This window comes from Kogia breviceps, chromosome 11 (genome assembly GCF_026419965.1).
Source record: "Kogia breviceps isolate mKogBre1 chromosome 11, mKogBre1 haplotype 1, whole genome shotgun sequence".
NCBI lineage: Eukaryota > Metazoa > Chordata > Mammalia > Artiodactyla > Physeteridae > Kogia > Kogia breviceps.
The window spans coordinates 11,370,793-11,385,047 of record NC_081320.1 but is presented as its reverse complement, the minus strand read 5'-3'; the positions used below and the strand labels follow the sequence as shown (position 1 = coordinate 11,385,047).

Here is a 14,255-nt window from a genome sequence, read left to right as displayed (position 1 = left end):
TCCCACCATCTTTAGACCTCTCGGCAATCAAAATCAGATGACCCTCTGGGCTTGACCGGAGTCACGTCTAACAAAGCTGTGCTATACTGTACGTCCTACAGGGCTGTGCCAATCCACCTGCTGGCCTGCTCGACCCTCTCCTTCGGGGTCTAGTTACTCTTGCCATCCGCTAGGAGGCTGGGGGGTCTTCCCTGACAATCACCTTCTGGAATTTCCAAGAGGTTATGAATTGCAGGACTGCTAAGCCCGGTAACCCCTCTATGGAGTGCACACTGTCTTCCTCAAAGAGCCTCAGTTCCCTGAAGGCAAGAATCAGGTGACAACAGAGGATGAGTCCTATTCACATTGACTAATGACATAAATGAATGGATGAAGAGTGAGTGAGGAAAGCCCCAAAGATTTCTTGGAATTTTGTACCTTTTCAGGCACCTCTAATTTTTACCACATTGTTTATCTCCCACTGAAAGGTGCCTTGCCTAACCCAATAACATCAGGCCTTTTCAGGACAAAAGGAAAGCTCCTAAAGCAATGTTAAATCAGCAAATCCAAGAAGACAAGTGCACTCCGTTAAAGTTCAGACTTACAGACATCTCAGCATTCTGCCACACGTGAGAGATCCGGTAGCCCACCAGTTCCCCATCCTGCCGCTTAATTGGGGGCTTGATCCATTTGACATCCAACTTGTTGCTAGACTCATTCAGAAACATAGTGACATTCAGAGGCGCTACTGACGGGGCTACAAAAGAGAAAGGAGAGAAGGATGAGGAAGTACGAAGAAAGGCACATAGAGAGTCATTCTCTTCTTGGTTTTTGTACGTTTGGTTTTTAAATTTTCTATTCAAAGCACTGAGACTGAGATTAATAGTGGACTTTCATACACTTCTAGGAAGATTTATTAAGATAGTATATGTAAGTGCTTAGCACAGTGTCTAGTTCATTGTAGGCACTCAGAAAATGTTAGTTCTTCTCATTTTCCAACGCTTCCTTCATGATAAAATCTCTTCGATGCCACCTTTCTTTAAAAAAAAAAAATAGTGGACTTTCACCTTCTTTTCAATCAAGGACCATTAAAATACCATGAGTTTAAAAAAGTAAGCTTTGTGTCCAGGATTCCAAACAAAATGATCCCTGCATTTCCTCAAGATGTTTAGTGACAGGCTGGTAAGGAAAGCAGTCTGAGCAAGAAATAGGAAATGCAGAAATAGGTTTTGTCTTGTTGCGTATAATCTTTGCTCTTTTTAGGCTCTGTGAGCTCTTAAATATATTTTGGGGTTACTTTAGTGTGTTTGACAAGACAGCTTGATATTTCTATCAAACAAATGACTTTCATATTGCAACAATCTTTGTAAGAACCACTCAAATAAAATTCTCTTAAAAAGGCTACACACACACACACACACACACACACACACACAAAGTAAGCACTATGGACCTAGAGATGATCATACTAAGCGAAGTCAGACAGAGAAAGACAAATATAATATGATATCACTTATATGTGGAATCTTAAAAAATGATACAAATGAACTTATTCATAAAACAGAAACAGACTCACAGACAGAAAACAAACATCTGGTTACCAAAGGGGAAAGGAGGGGAGGGATAAATTAGGAGTTTGGGATGAACAGATACACACTACTATATATAATATAGATAAACAACAAGGACCTACTGTATAGCACAGGGAACTATATTCAATATCTTATAATAAGCTATAATGGAAAATAATCTGAAGAAGAATATATAACTGAATCATTTTGCTGTACACCTGAAACTAACACAACATTGTAAATCAACTCTACTTCAATAAACGTTTTTTAAAAAAGTAAGCCCATTCTAAACTAAAACAACAAAGAAGTGGAAGACAGGCAAGGAGGTAGCTAGAGCTCGAGGACTCCTCTTGGGGAAGCAAAACTCACACAACTCCAAGAGGATTCTCCAGTAGACATCTGTGCAGCAGAAGGTCAAGAAGGCCAGCTGGGGATCAGTTCTATGTCATTTGAGCTGTACAAGGCAGGGAACACTGCCGATCTCAGAAGGAAGCCACGTTTTAAAGTCCAGAGCCAGGTTACTAATGATCTGAACACAGCTAATCAGTGAATTAATTTAAATATGTATGTGTATGTGTGCGTGCGTGCGTATGTACATGTGTGTGTGTAAGACACCTCATGAATGAAGATCAGAGGGTCAAATACTATTTGCTGGGTTAGGAGACAAAGTGTAGAATTTAGCACTGGTTTTCACTCTCTGGTTTATAGTAAATTCTACGCAAGCCACATATCCACTTTATGTCAAAATGTCTACATACAAGGATAATAAGAGTTAATGCACTTTTTAGAAAAAGTATGTATGTGGGTACAGTATGTGTACAAAATAATTTGGGAAACAAGTCAAGATCACAACTACATTCTTTTTTGGGAGGGAAGAACTTGACTGTAGCTATTAAAACTGATAAAAATATGCCTCTTGTCCAATATTTTCTTTCCATGAATTTAATCTAGAAAAATTCTCCTGTGGGTAGTGTTATATTCATTGAAGCATAATAGTGACAGAAAGGAATAAATGTAATGTTTAGTCAATAATTAAGATACAATAAATTCTGATAATTTTCCAATGGAATACTCACTACCCTACACTGAAAAGAATTTGCGAGACCATGTAAATTGATATGAAAGAATATCTAATAGTGGGGGGGGAATAAAACTGCAAAAAAGTATGTATCAATGATCCATTTTAGAAATTAAAAAATAATTATTTTACATATAGGAAGAGTAAATATGCAATAATATACACCAAACTGTTGTTGTATTTGTATTTAGGGGGGATTAAATTGTATATTTCTGATATATCTGAAAGGGAAACAAAAGGGCACTATAATCTCTTTGTCTCTGCTGATTCCAGGAGCAGTAATAATGAAGTTAGAGCAAATTTTAGCTCAGGAAATATATAGCTAAAGCTGTACCTATGAAACGAGTCACATAGTAGAATTTACAGGGAAACATGGCTGACTCAACATGTCATTATGTCTACTCCCTCCTAAAACCCCTCTATGATGACAATAAGAAATTTAAAACAGTAAAAACTCACAGGGTACAGAGGAGTCAACAGTGGAAGAGAAATGCCAACATACATATGAAAGCTGAAAAGCAGAGTAAGAAGGTGTAGTTAACTCAGTAAGCTGATTCTCCCCAAAGAACCACAGAGAGGCTCAGAGCGGAGGGCCCAGGGACCAGAGTGGGGACTAAACCTGGAAGATTGAAAGTTTGATCAGGAAGTAGCCCTCGATATCTTTCTAACCTATTCCCACACACAGCTGGCAGGTATCCCTCAAATTCCCACAGGAGACAGGATGCTTTATTCTCTGAACTGAAAAGCTACTGGACTTGGGGCACGAGTAGAATGGAGGCATGATGAGGGACTGACAACTAGGGAAATAAGTGGAAATTCATACACTGACTGAGGGGGACTCCACCTCTGGCTCCTCCCCACCTGATCTTAGAGCATCAGCAGCTGTGTTCATATTCCTGAGGCAGCAGACAGGAGACTCAATTCTAGAGGAAGTAAGTGGCTCCAGGGGAAAGACAGCCAATATTGACACTTGGGGGTACCCAAACTAAAACACTTAGGTCACTACCCAATCACCTCACAGTGAAGCCTACAAGCCCCACCCACGCTCACAGAGTTTCCTATCAATCGCTGGTTCTTCACTCTTCAATAGGAGAGACAGTGGAAGATCAGAAGAGGCTGGGGAGGCCTCCTTCATGAATGTCAGGGACCAGAACAAAACACAGGACACAGCTCTCAGAGGAGACAGAGACAATGTAGGGAACTAGAGAAAACTAAAACACAAACAAACAAAACCAATAATTAACATACCCAAAGATAAGAAAAGGCTCTCATAATTGAGAACTGGAAAAAACTGTCTATGAAAAATAAAATTATTCTTATATATTATATTGCCAATTTCAATAAAGTATTCAATAGAAGAATTAGAAGATAAATCAAGTAAATCTCCAAAAGAAAAGTAGAATAAAAATTTTAAAAAGGAGGCCAATTTGAGGGAAAAAAAATTGAGGAAGCAATTAAAGAGTTTCAACAAATGTCTAATACAGTTATCTGGAAAGAAAAATAGAACATTTTTAAAGGAAAAAATGTATAAGAAAAAAGTCTCAAAACCAAAGCATTTGCATTCCTAGATTGAATGCCTATGATGATGAATGAAACAAATCCCCCATCACAGCTCAATACAGCACCATGATTAAAGAGAAAAGATATTTAAAAAAATTAAAACTAAAAAACAGTTCACCTAGAAAACTCAAGTTATCAAAATTCTCTACATGACACATGAAGCTAAAAAACAATGCAGAAATACTTTTAAAATTTTGAGGGAAAATCACTTCCAACCTAAAATTCTCTATTAGGAAAAATTACCAATCCAGTGTGACAAACAGACATGCAAGGTCCCATAGTTTATATATATATATATATATATATATATATATATATATATATATATATATATATAATCTCTAGAGCTAATTGAGAATGTGCTCCATGAGAATGAGAGACAGTAAACCAAGAAAGACAAATGCCCAGTAGACTGCAAAGGAGTCACTAGGATGACTCTGGAGGAAGACAGGAAAAGAACCACATGAAAAAATTAAAGATAAGAGTGTCTGGGCCTCACTCAGGGCCAGGAATAGTGCCTGTTCCCATCAATCAGCCTGGAAAATCTAATGATTCAAGGAGCACTGGGTAGAGTACACATAATGGTTTTGTCTCAATAGTGGGTAATAGTTGACCCTAGATGAAGCACTGCTCTGGTCCAGCCTAACAAATACTAAAAGCAGTGTCCAAAAGGATCAGTCTTTTCCCATTAGCTTAATTGACCCCAAACAAAGCTCAATATTTATAAGAATACAAAAATATCTAGCACTCAGCAAAGTAAAATTCACAATGTCAGGAATCCAACCAAAGATTACCAGACATGTAGAAAAATTGGAAAGTACTCTCCACAACAGGAATATAAATGAATCAATTAAAACCACTCCAGAAATAAGACTGATGTTAGAATTAGCAGACAAGGACATTAAAACAGTTATTATAACTGTATTCCATATGGTCCAAAAGTTAAGTAGAGGCAGGAAATATACAAAAAAAGACAAAAATTACAATGTGAGAGTTGAAATATACACTAGATAGAATTAATGGCAGATTAGATACTGCACAAGAAAAGATTAGTGAATTTGAAGGCATAGTAATAGAAACGACCCAAAATAAAACACAAGGAGAAAAGCAGGGAAAAAAGTCATAGCATCAGTGAATTATGGGTAACTTCAAGTGATACGGTACATGGGTAACTGGCCTCCTCCAAGGAGAGGAGAGGTGGGAACAGAAAAAAATATTTGAAGAAGCAATGGCCAACATTTTCCAAATGTGATGCAAACTATAGACACACAGATCTCAGAAGTTCAATGAACCCCAAGCCCAAGGGATATAAAGAAAATTACACCAAGGCACATCATAATTAAATTGCTCAAAATCAAATACAAGAGGAAAACCAGAGACATAAGACACATTATACAGAGGAATAAATTAAGAATTACCACAGATTTTTTATCAGAAACAATGCAAGCAAGAAGACAGTGGAGTAACCCAGAACTCTATACCTAATAAAAATATCTTACAAAATGAAGGCCAAAGAAACCCCTCAAAAGTAAAATAAAGATTTCTTTCAGACATACAGAAGCTGAATTTCTCACCAAGATTCACACTAAAAGAAGTAATGAAGAATCCTTTAGGAAGAAGGAAAATAATATCACATGGAAATATGTACAGATTTACACCAAAAAAATGAATAACATTAGAAATGGTAACTACCATTTGGGTAAATACCAACTTGGTAAATATAGGTTTTTTATAATTATATAAATCACTCTAAAAGATTATGACTATTTGAACAAAAATAATAACAATCTAGTGTGGGTTTATAACATATGTAAAAGTAAAATGAGTGACAACAATAGCATAAATATCTGGAGAAGAAAAATGTAAGTATAGTATTTTAAGGTTCGTATACTATACCTGAAGTGGTATAACATCACTTGAAGGTATATAGTAATAAGTTAAACCTGTATACTATAAACCCTAAAGTAACCATTGAAAGAACAGAAAAAAAGAGTTATGGCTAATAAGTCAAAAAGGAGATAAAATAGAATAAAAACATTCAATTGATCCAAAAGAAGGAGAACAAATTACAGACAGAACAAATAGAAGACAGATGTAAATCTACCCATATGAATGACATCATTACATTTTAATGGATTAAATACCCCAATTTATAGGCAAGGATTGTGAAGTAAAGTACTGCCTACATGAAATACCCACTGAATATAAAGATACAAGTAAGTTAAAAATAAGTATGAATAAAAGATACACCATGTAATCAAAAGAAAGAGTAAAATGGCTATATTAATATTGATAAAATAGATTTCACAGAATATATTACCGAAGATAAAGAAAATAATTTCATAATGATAAAGTGGCCAATTAGGAGAGCATAGTAATATTACACAGTTATGCACAAAATAAGTGAACTGCTAGAACTACAAATAGAAATAGATAAATTCACAGTTATAACTACAGATTTCAGTGCACCTGGCTAAATAACTGACAGAAAAAGGAGGCATAAAATCAATAAGAATACAATTTGAAAAACACTGTCAACTAACTTGACCAAGTTGACATTTATAGAACACTCCATCTAATAAGAGCAGAATACACATTCTCAAGTACACGTGGAACATTTATCAAGATAGAACATGTTCTGGGCTGTAAAATAAGTCTTGATACATTTCAAAGGATTCAAGTGATATGAATTATGTTCTTTAGCCCCAACAGAATGAAATTAGAAATCACTGACACAAATATTTGGAAACTACGTTAGACACCTAAATAATTAATGGGTTAAGGAAGAAATCAAAACAGAAACCAGAAAGTTTTTTGAACTGCATGAATATGAAACACCATATAAAAATTGTTCTCAGAGGTTTTTCTTCCTCGTTTAAGATATTTTACAACCTTGGCACTAGTTTCAATTGTGCAAAGATTAAGCCCTAACAATTTATGACCTAGACCTGTCCCACCGTCTGTATTAAAATTGGAGCACTGATTATGTAAGGCTGGAGTTAAGGGCAGGAAAGAGGTTCTGAGTAATCCAGAGCTCTAAATTGGGAAATAATGGAAACTGGACAATTCAAATGTAATATAACTACAATATTCACTCCAATATTCAGAGAAAAAATACAAACTCTTGGAAATCAAAAGCAGCACACAGAAATGAAAGTTTACAGATGTAAATAAAATTTGCTATAAGAAAATAATGTAGAGACAACAGTACCTACTTCATATGATTGCTATGAGGAGCTAATGAAATAATGCATGTAAAGTACCTAAGACGGTCCCTGGCATATAGTAGGTGCTTATTGAACATTAGCCACTTTCACATTTATTAGTTTTCTTAAGTTTGATGCTATGAGTAATAACTTTCATATACTTATATTTTAATTAAAATAATATATGCTATAAAGAGTGTGCTACTATTAATATCTTCCTATGTAAAAGAAAATATTCCCTATACATAGCAAGTATAAGGTTTGTCACTAAAACCTTTTCAATTATAGAGGGAAACATCTTTCCCATTTTCATTGGTCACCTCCATAAAATTATCCCAGAGACGAAGGCCACACAAAGAAAAAGTTAAACTCTGAATCAGGTCACTGGGAAGGATTTGTTTCATCACATGCCATCAGGCACAATATGCATTCTGAACCGCAGGAATTACCTCTTTCGGTCGTGCTGGCCAGAATCCAAGGGCTCACTGCAGACCAGCCGACTTCATTCATGCAGGACACACCGATGCTGTAATTTGCCAGAGCCTGCAGCTGCTTGATTTGATACAGATGTGGTGAAGCAGAGGTGTTAAAAATCATGACTGAGCCATGACTCAGTGGCTCAACTTCCTCGACCTAAATGAAGAGTAAAATTGTGGACCAGGCGTTAGTAAGGGGGTAGGAATGTCAGACTTGGGGCATTCATGCATTTGGTGTACATGGCCCTTCCTCTCCACTGAGGGGAAGTACCTGCTTCCTTTCGGGCCACACCTTAAATTTCCCACCAGGATCACTGTGTATTACTCATGCTATTCACTTGTGCAACAATTGAGGACCTGATGAAAAATGCCTAAAATAAGTGTTCTCACTCTGGCAGGTAACAGAGCAAATAATTGCCATCATAACATTATAATTATTCTACATTATAATATAACTTATAATAAAAGTAGCTCCTCCTCTCTCAGAATCACTTCGCTTCTTGATCATTTTTTTTTTTCAGCTGTTTCACAGAATATGCAGTAAAGACAAGGGACATCGTATGTGGGGCAAAACCTGAAATACTTACTGTCTGACCTTTTAGAGAAAATATTTCCCAAATCCTATTTTAGAAGATGAGATACTTAATTTTTTAAAAAAAATCTGTATTTCTTTTCATTATGTCTCCTGAGGAATTCTGCTCTTGCCTTGAGGCTAATTTTAGCATGTCCTTTATTCTTACCCCCCAATTCCCACTCCCATATAGATTCACCTCCAAAAGCAAACACAGATAGTGTAGATTTTATGACATTTTTTTGGGTGGGGAGATATAGGAAAGGGTCATTTGCACCTCACCCAACAAGCTTTTCTCCGAATCTTTAAATAACCAATCAGCTCTTTCTCCTGAGTCCTTGTACCTCATCTTTCTCTCCATAAACTCCACCAGTCTCTCCACATCCCTCTCCAGGGATTCCCAGCAAAATTCAGTCTTAGGCTAAACTTCCAGCTTTTCCCTTAAGGAAACCTCCTATCTGGGAATGAGGAGATCATGCAGAGTTTTCTCTATGTTTTTCACAACTTCTAAAATATGTTGTACATATAAAATCAGAAAGACAAAAATAGTATTGGACAAAACAGAAGCCACCAAAAACAATTTGCGGAAAAATATCTTAAACCCACAAAATATATTTCTGATAATAATGGGCTTGCAATTATGGGGTGTGGAAACACAATGCTGTTATTTCAGGATATTGTATGCTTGCAATTTAGGTCAAGGGGCCACAGATCAACATTTTGGAATTCCAAATCCCCTAGTGGATACCATGAGGGTGGCGCTGGCACCAAGCCTCACCTCTGACTCAGACCCGCAGACTCTGTGGGGTGACAAGAGGGTACCAGTTGGCCTGAGGAGCCACCAGAGGAGAAACCAGGAGCTGTGTGCTTATCTTGGTGGTGGCTCTTGGCAGAAATCACTCTTTGTTTCTTCACTTTAGAGTCTGCACCTACTTCCTGGTGACCAAGCGCTGGAATGAAGGTGGAGGAAACCTTGGCTCCCCACCCCTGCCCCATTTCCGGAACAATGTGCTGGACCATTTCCAGGCACAGGGACAGTCTCGGAGGGCATGTTCCTAGAAGAAGACGGGTTTCCCTAACAGTGTTCAGTGGGTTCTGGGGGAAAGGAGGGCATGAAAAGGCAAGATATACGTGGGAGAGTTAAAAATAGAAACGGAGTCCATAGCCCAAAAATGGGTGAAGAAAGGAACTAATGCCAAGACCAAGGGAAGTGAGAGGGTGTGCCCTGCTAGTGGGTGGATGTGAATCTTGTCCAAAACATTCATTTGTTACCAAGTCAGAGTTTAAAATTGTAACAAACTGGGAATCTGCTACAAAATGATACTCGGTCCCTTCAGAAATGGGAATATATTGTTAATCAAAAGAATGTGAAAGTATATAACTTGGGGAGCTAGTTCTGATCAACCTCACTAGGACTGCCAGAGAAAATAAAGGACACCCGTTTATGTTTAAAGTTCAGACAGACCACCAATAATTATGGGTATACGTATGACACAAAATCAACAGTGTAATTAACTTGTAAAGTAACTGGATTCTTATTTGCTAAATCCGGTAACCCTAGGAGAGATGGAAAGGAGAATGGGTGAAGGAAGCCTGAGCTAGCTGGTGGGGCAAAGACAGGATAACCATGCCCTACACAACAGGATCCAAGGTGGGCAAGAGGGGCTGCAATTTGGCAGTCTCAGGATGATATCGCACATCCTGGCCACCCAAAGCCAAGGCAAAGAGAGTGCAAGTGAAGTTTGTGTGATCATCCTCCACCTGCAGGGGTGACCTGGTGTTTTCAGACCACTCAACCACCCTACTCTACCTCCCCTCTACCTCACGTCTACCCTGAGACACACTCTCCTCAAAGTGGGGGCAGTACTCTTCCTCACTCTCCCTGAAGGTAACACCCTCCTATGGGAAGGAGTCTCATGTCCTCTTGGACTCTTCAAACAGTTCAGTAACTGGAAACAATTTTTAAAAAGGCTGGTCCACACAGGGAATATAGACAATATTTTATAATAACTATAAATGGAGCATAATCTCTAAAAATTTTGAATCATTATGTTGTGCACCTAAAACTATACCTCATTTTTTTCTTAACAAAAGGGCTGGTCCATGCTTTATTTGTGTCCATATGTAGTTTCAGTTATGTCCATATACAGGGAAACAGGACCTGGTTGTTCCCAAAACAACAGAGTCCTGAAATATATGAAGCAAAAAAACTGATAGAACTGACGGGAGAAATACACAATTCAAAAATAATAGTTGAGACCTCAATTTCCTATTTTCAATAATAGATAAAACTATGAGGCAGAAGTTTAACAAGGAAACACAATAAGTGAACAGGACTATAAACCACCTAGGCCTAAGAGACATATAAACGTTCCACCCAACCATAGCTGAATACACCTTCTCCTCAACTGCACATGGAACATTCTCCAGGATAGAACATATGCAAGGCCATACAACAAGCCTTAATAAATTTAAAAGGATGAGGACTTCCAGGGTGGTCCAGTGGTTAAGATTCCACACTTCCATTGCAGGGGGCATGGGTTCAATCCCCAGTCAGGGAAGTTCTGCATGCTGCACAGTGTGGCCAAAAGAAAAAAAAAAAAGAGATGGAAGTCATACTAAGTATATCCTCTAAACACAACCAACAAAGGAAGAAAACTTAAGAAATTCACAACTAAGTGAAAATTAAATGACACACTCCTAAATAACCAATAGAACAAAGAAGAAATCACAAGAAAAGTGATCAAAAACTTGATTATGAATGGAAAAATCCCCAAATACCAAATCTTATGGTATACAGCCAATGCAGTGATTACAGGGAAATGTATAGTATAATTGCCTATATTAAAAAAGAAGAAATTTCAAATCAGTTACCTAAACTTTCACTTTAAGAAACAAAAAGGGGAAAAAATTAAGCTAAAGTAAACAGAAGAAAGGAAATAAAGATTAGGGCAGAAATGAATGAAACAGAGAATTTTAAAAAATAGAAAAAATTAATGAAACCAAAAGTTGGTTCTTCAAAAAAAATCAATAAAACTGACCAAGAAAAAGAAGAGACAACTCAAATAATTAAATTCAGGAATGAAAGAGGGGACATTACTTCTAACCTCAAAGAAAAAAAAGCTTCTAATGGAACATTATGAACAACTGTATACCAACAAATTAGATAACCTAAAAGAAACACACAAATTCCTAGAAGCACACAAATTACCAAAACTGACTCATGAAGAAATAGAAAATCTGAATAGATCTATAACAAGTAAAAAGATTGAGCTGGTATTACTCAAAAAACTTTCCACAAAGGCCTAGGAACAGATGGCTTTGCTGGTGATTTCTACTAAATATTGAAGACAATTTCACGTCAACCTTTCTCAAATTCTTCCAAGAAACAGAAGAAGTGGGAACGCTTCCCAACTCTTTCTATAAGGCCAGTATCACCCTGATACCAAAACCAGAAAAAGCTAACACAAGAAAACTACAGGCCAATATCTCTTATGAATACGGTCCCAATTAGATAATGGTGATGACTGCAGAACTCTGACTATACTAAAAACCACTGAATTGTACACTTTAAATGGGTGAATATTATGGTACGTAAAATATATTTCAAAAAAGCTGTTCAAAAAAAAGGATATCCCTGGTGAGACTTCGTAGACACAAGGAGAATTCCTAACACTTACCAATACTTGGGAGGTTTGCAAATAATGCTGGACAAGATTAAGCAAGGATGTGGGTAGCAGGGTGAGGGTGGAGGCTATTTTGGGCATGATATGTTTTTACTCTTCTGAAAAGGAGCAGCTGTTAGACAAGGGTGGGAGGCAGTAAGAGCAGAGAAACGAGTTCCACTTGGTATTAAAAACATCTAGTTGTCAACACATAAAATTCTACGAAAGGCACTTCTCTCAGCTGAGTTGGCATGACTGGCCCAGGTCCGGTTAATATGTTTTTACCTAATAGGACCAGACATTTATAAAACTAAGAATAATCCCTTACCTTACTGTATGATCAAGTACAAGGCAGAATGCATTCATGTTTTCAGCGGATAATCCACGTGTGTTCAACTACCTGCTCCCACCTGCGACGTCTCTCCTGAGACACGGAGGAGCAGGTGGTCCTGAGGATTGCTTTGGGCATCAGAGTTTCCTGGGCTTGAATTCTGGTTTTGGCACTCACAGCCTCTGTGTGCACAGTGGCCCTGCAGTGCTGGTGTGGGTTCCAAGGAAGATAATGCCTGCAAAGTCCCTGGGCCATTGTGGGCACTCAGTAAAAGGTAGTGTTACTGCTACCCTTCCCTTTTTTATGAAATGAACGCTCAGATCAGAGCCTATCTCATGGCGAGGTGTCATTTTAGGATGGCTAACCTATATTTCTTACAGCTCTGTTTTATACCGATTTTAGGTAGTGGCTAAAAGTGGGTGATGATTCTGGAAGGCCTGTAATCCCCCGGTTTCCCTGGCAGCCACAGGCTGAGATGCTACATTCAATAGTGAAGATGACCCATCTTGTGCTGGCCCTTCTGTCCTTCATGGCCACCAACCCAGGAGAAGCCAGGCTGCAGAGGATCTGGCTTCTTGGACTCCTGGTTATAAGCCAGATGGGGTTTTTGTATCTTAAAAATTCATTCTCCCTGGTCTCAAGACATTCTATCTTGGAAACATGTTTCTCTTCCAGTCGGCCCTGGACCACGTACAGGAAAGAGGTAGCATCACGGGGGCACGGGGAGGGGCGGGGGCAGAATATCACAAAATGGTGCATGCCCAGTGGACGCTGATCGGGGGAAGGTCAGGGGATTCTGAACGGGGGTGTTGAAATGATCTCAGCGCCCATCCTCAGGAGGAAGAAAAATCAGGCAGACCCACGGAGCACCAAACAGCTACTTCTTTTCATTACGGAAGTTCACCTGAATGCTGCAGTCACTGAACGGGGAATATCCATCAAAACCGGGGACCCAGGAGATCAGGATGCTGTGTGCGGTACTGTTGTGGACCCTGACTTCAGTTGGCGGGGAGGGAATTGCTATGTAAAAAACAAAGACACACCACAGACACAGTTATAAACCGGCCACAGCTACCAAACAAATGCATTAATACCAAGCCTACTTCTGTTTCTTGAGACTGGGAAAATTAAACACACGTTTTAAAGAGGAGCCATCATACGCCTAAGGGTAATGGTATTAGCCTACGGAGAAGTCTTGCAGTGATTGGATGGCTTGGCCGGGACCAGAGAAGTGGGATGTAGACCTGCTTTCCTGCCCCCTGATGAAGTGAGAACTTTTAGCTGGACAAGGATGGGGAGACATCCATTTCCTGCTGCTGTATGCAGGGGCGTCACTGGGCGCTGGTGCTCTCAATGGGGGTGAAGAGCCACGGCGCTGCCTTTTGTGGAGCTAAAGGCTGCATTGGGGAGACCCACATTAATTGAGGATGAGTACCTTCTGCTGAGAAAAGAGCGGTACCCGGGGAACAGGCATGTGTGCGCATGCGTGCGTGCGTGATGGAGGAAGGAAGCTTTCCAGGCCGAGGAAATGGGGGAGAGTCAGCTCAAGCAAAAGACCTAAGTGCGGGCTTCCCTGGTGGCGCAGTGGTTGAGAGTCCGCCTGCCGATGCGAGGGACGCGGGTTCGTGCCCCGGTCCGGGAGGATCCCACATGCTGCGGAGCGGCTGGGCCCGTGAGCCATGGCCGCTGAGCCTTCGTGTCCGGAGCCTGTGCTCCGCAACGGGAGAGGCCACAGCAGTGAGAGGCCCGCGTACCGCAAAAAAAACCACGAAAAACCCAAGTGCATCTGCTTGCGGGGAGGGGAGGGCATACTGTAAT

At 39.2% G+C, this 14,255-nt stretch overlaps 1 protein-coding gene across 1 annotated transcript in view; it reads right to left on the bottom strand.

Moving 5' to 3' along the window:
• MERTK (MER proto-oncogene, tyrosine kinase) overlaps nucleotides 1-14,255 on the bottom strand; it is a 112,405-nt gene that overhangs the window by 41,569 nt on the left and 56,581 nt on the right. Inside the window, exons 6-8 of the mRNA XM_059079086.2 lie at nucleotides 13,342-13,457; nucleotides 7,844-8,027; nucleotides 585-736 (exon numbers count right to left, since the gene is read on the bottom strand). Of these exons, the coding sequence (XP_058935069.1) occupies nucleotides 585-736; nucleotides 7,844-8,027; nucleotides 13,342-13,457 (452 nt within the window). The remainder of the gene's footprint in view (nucleotides 1-584; nucleotides 737-7,843; nucleotides 8,028-13,341; nucleotides 13,458-14,255) is intronic.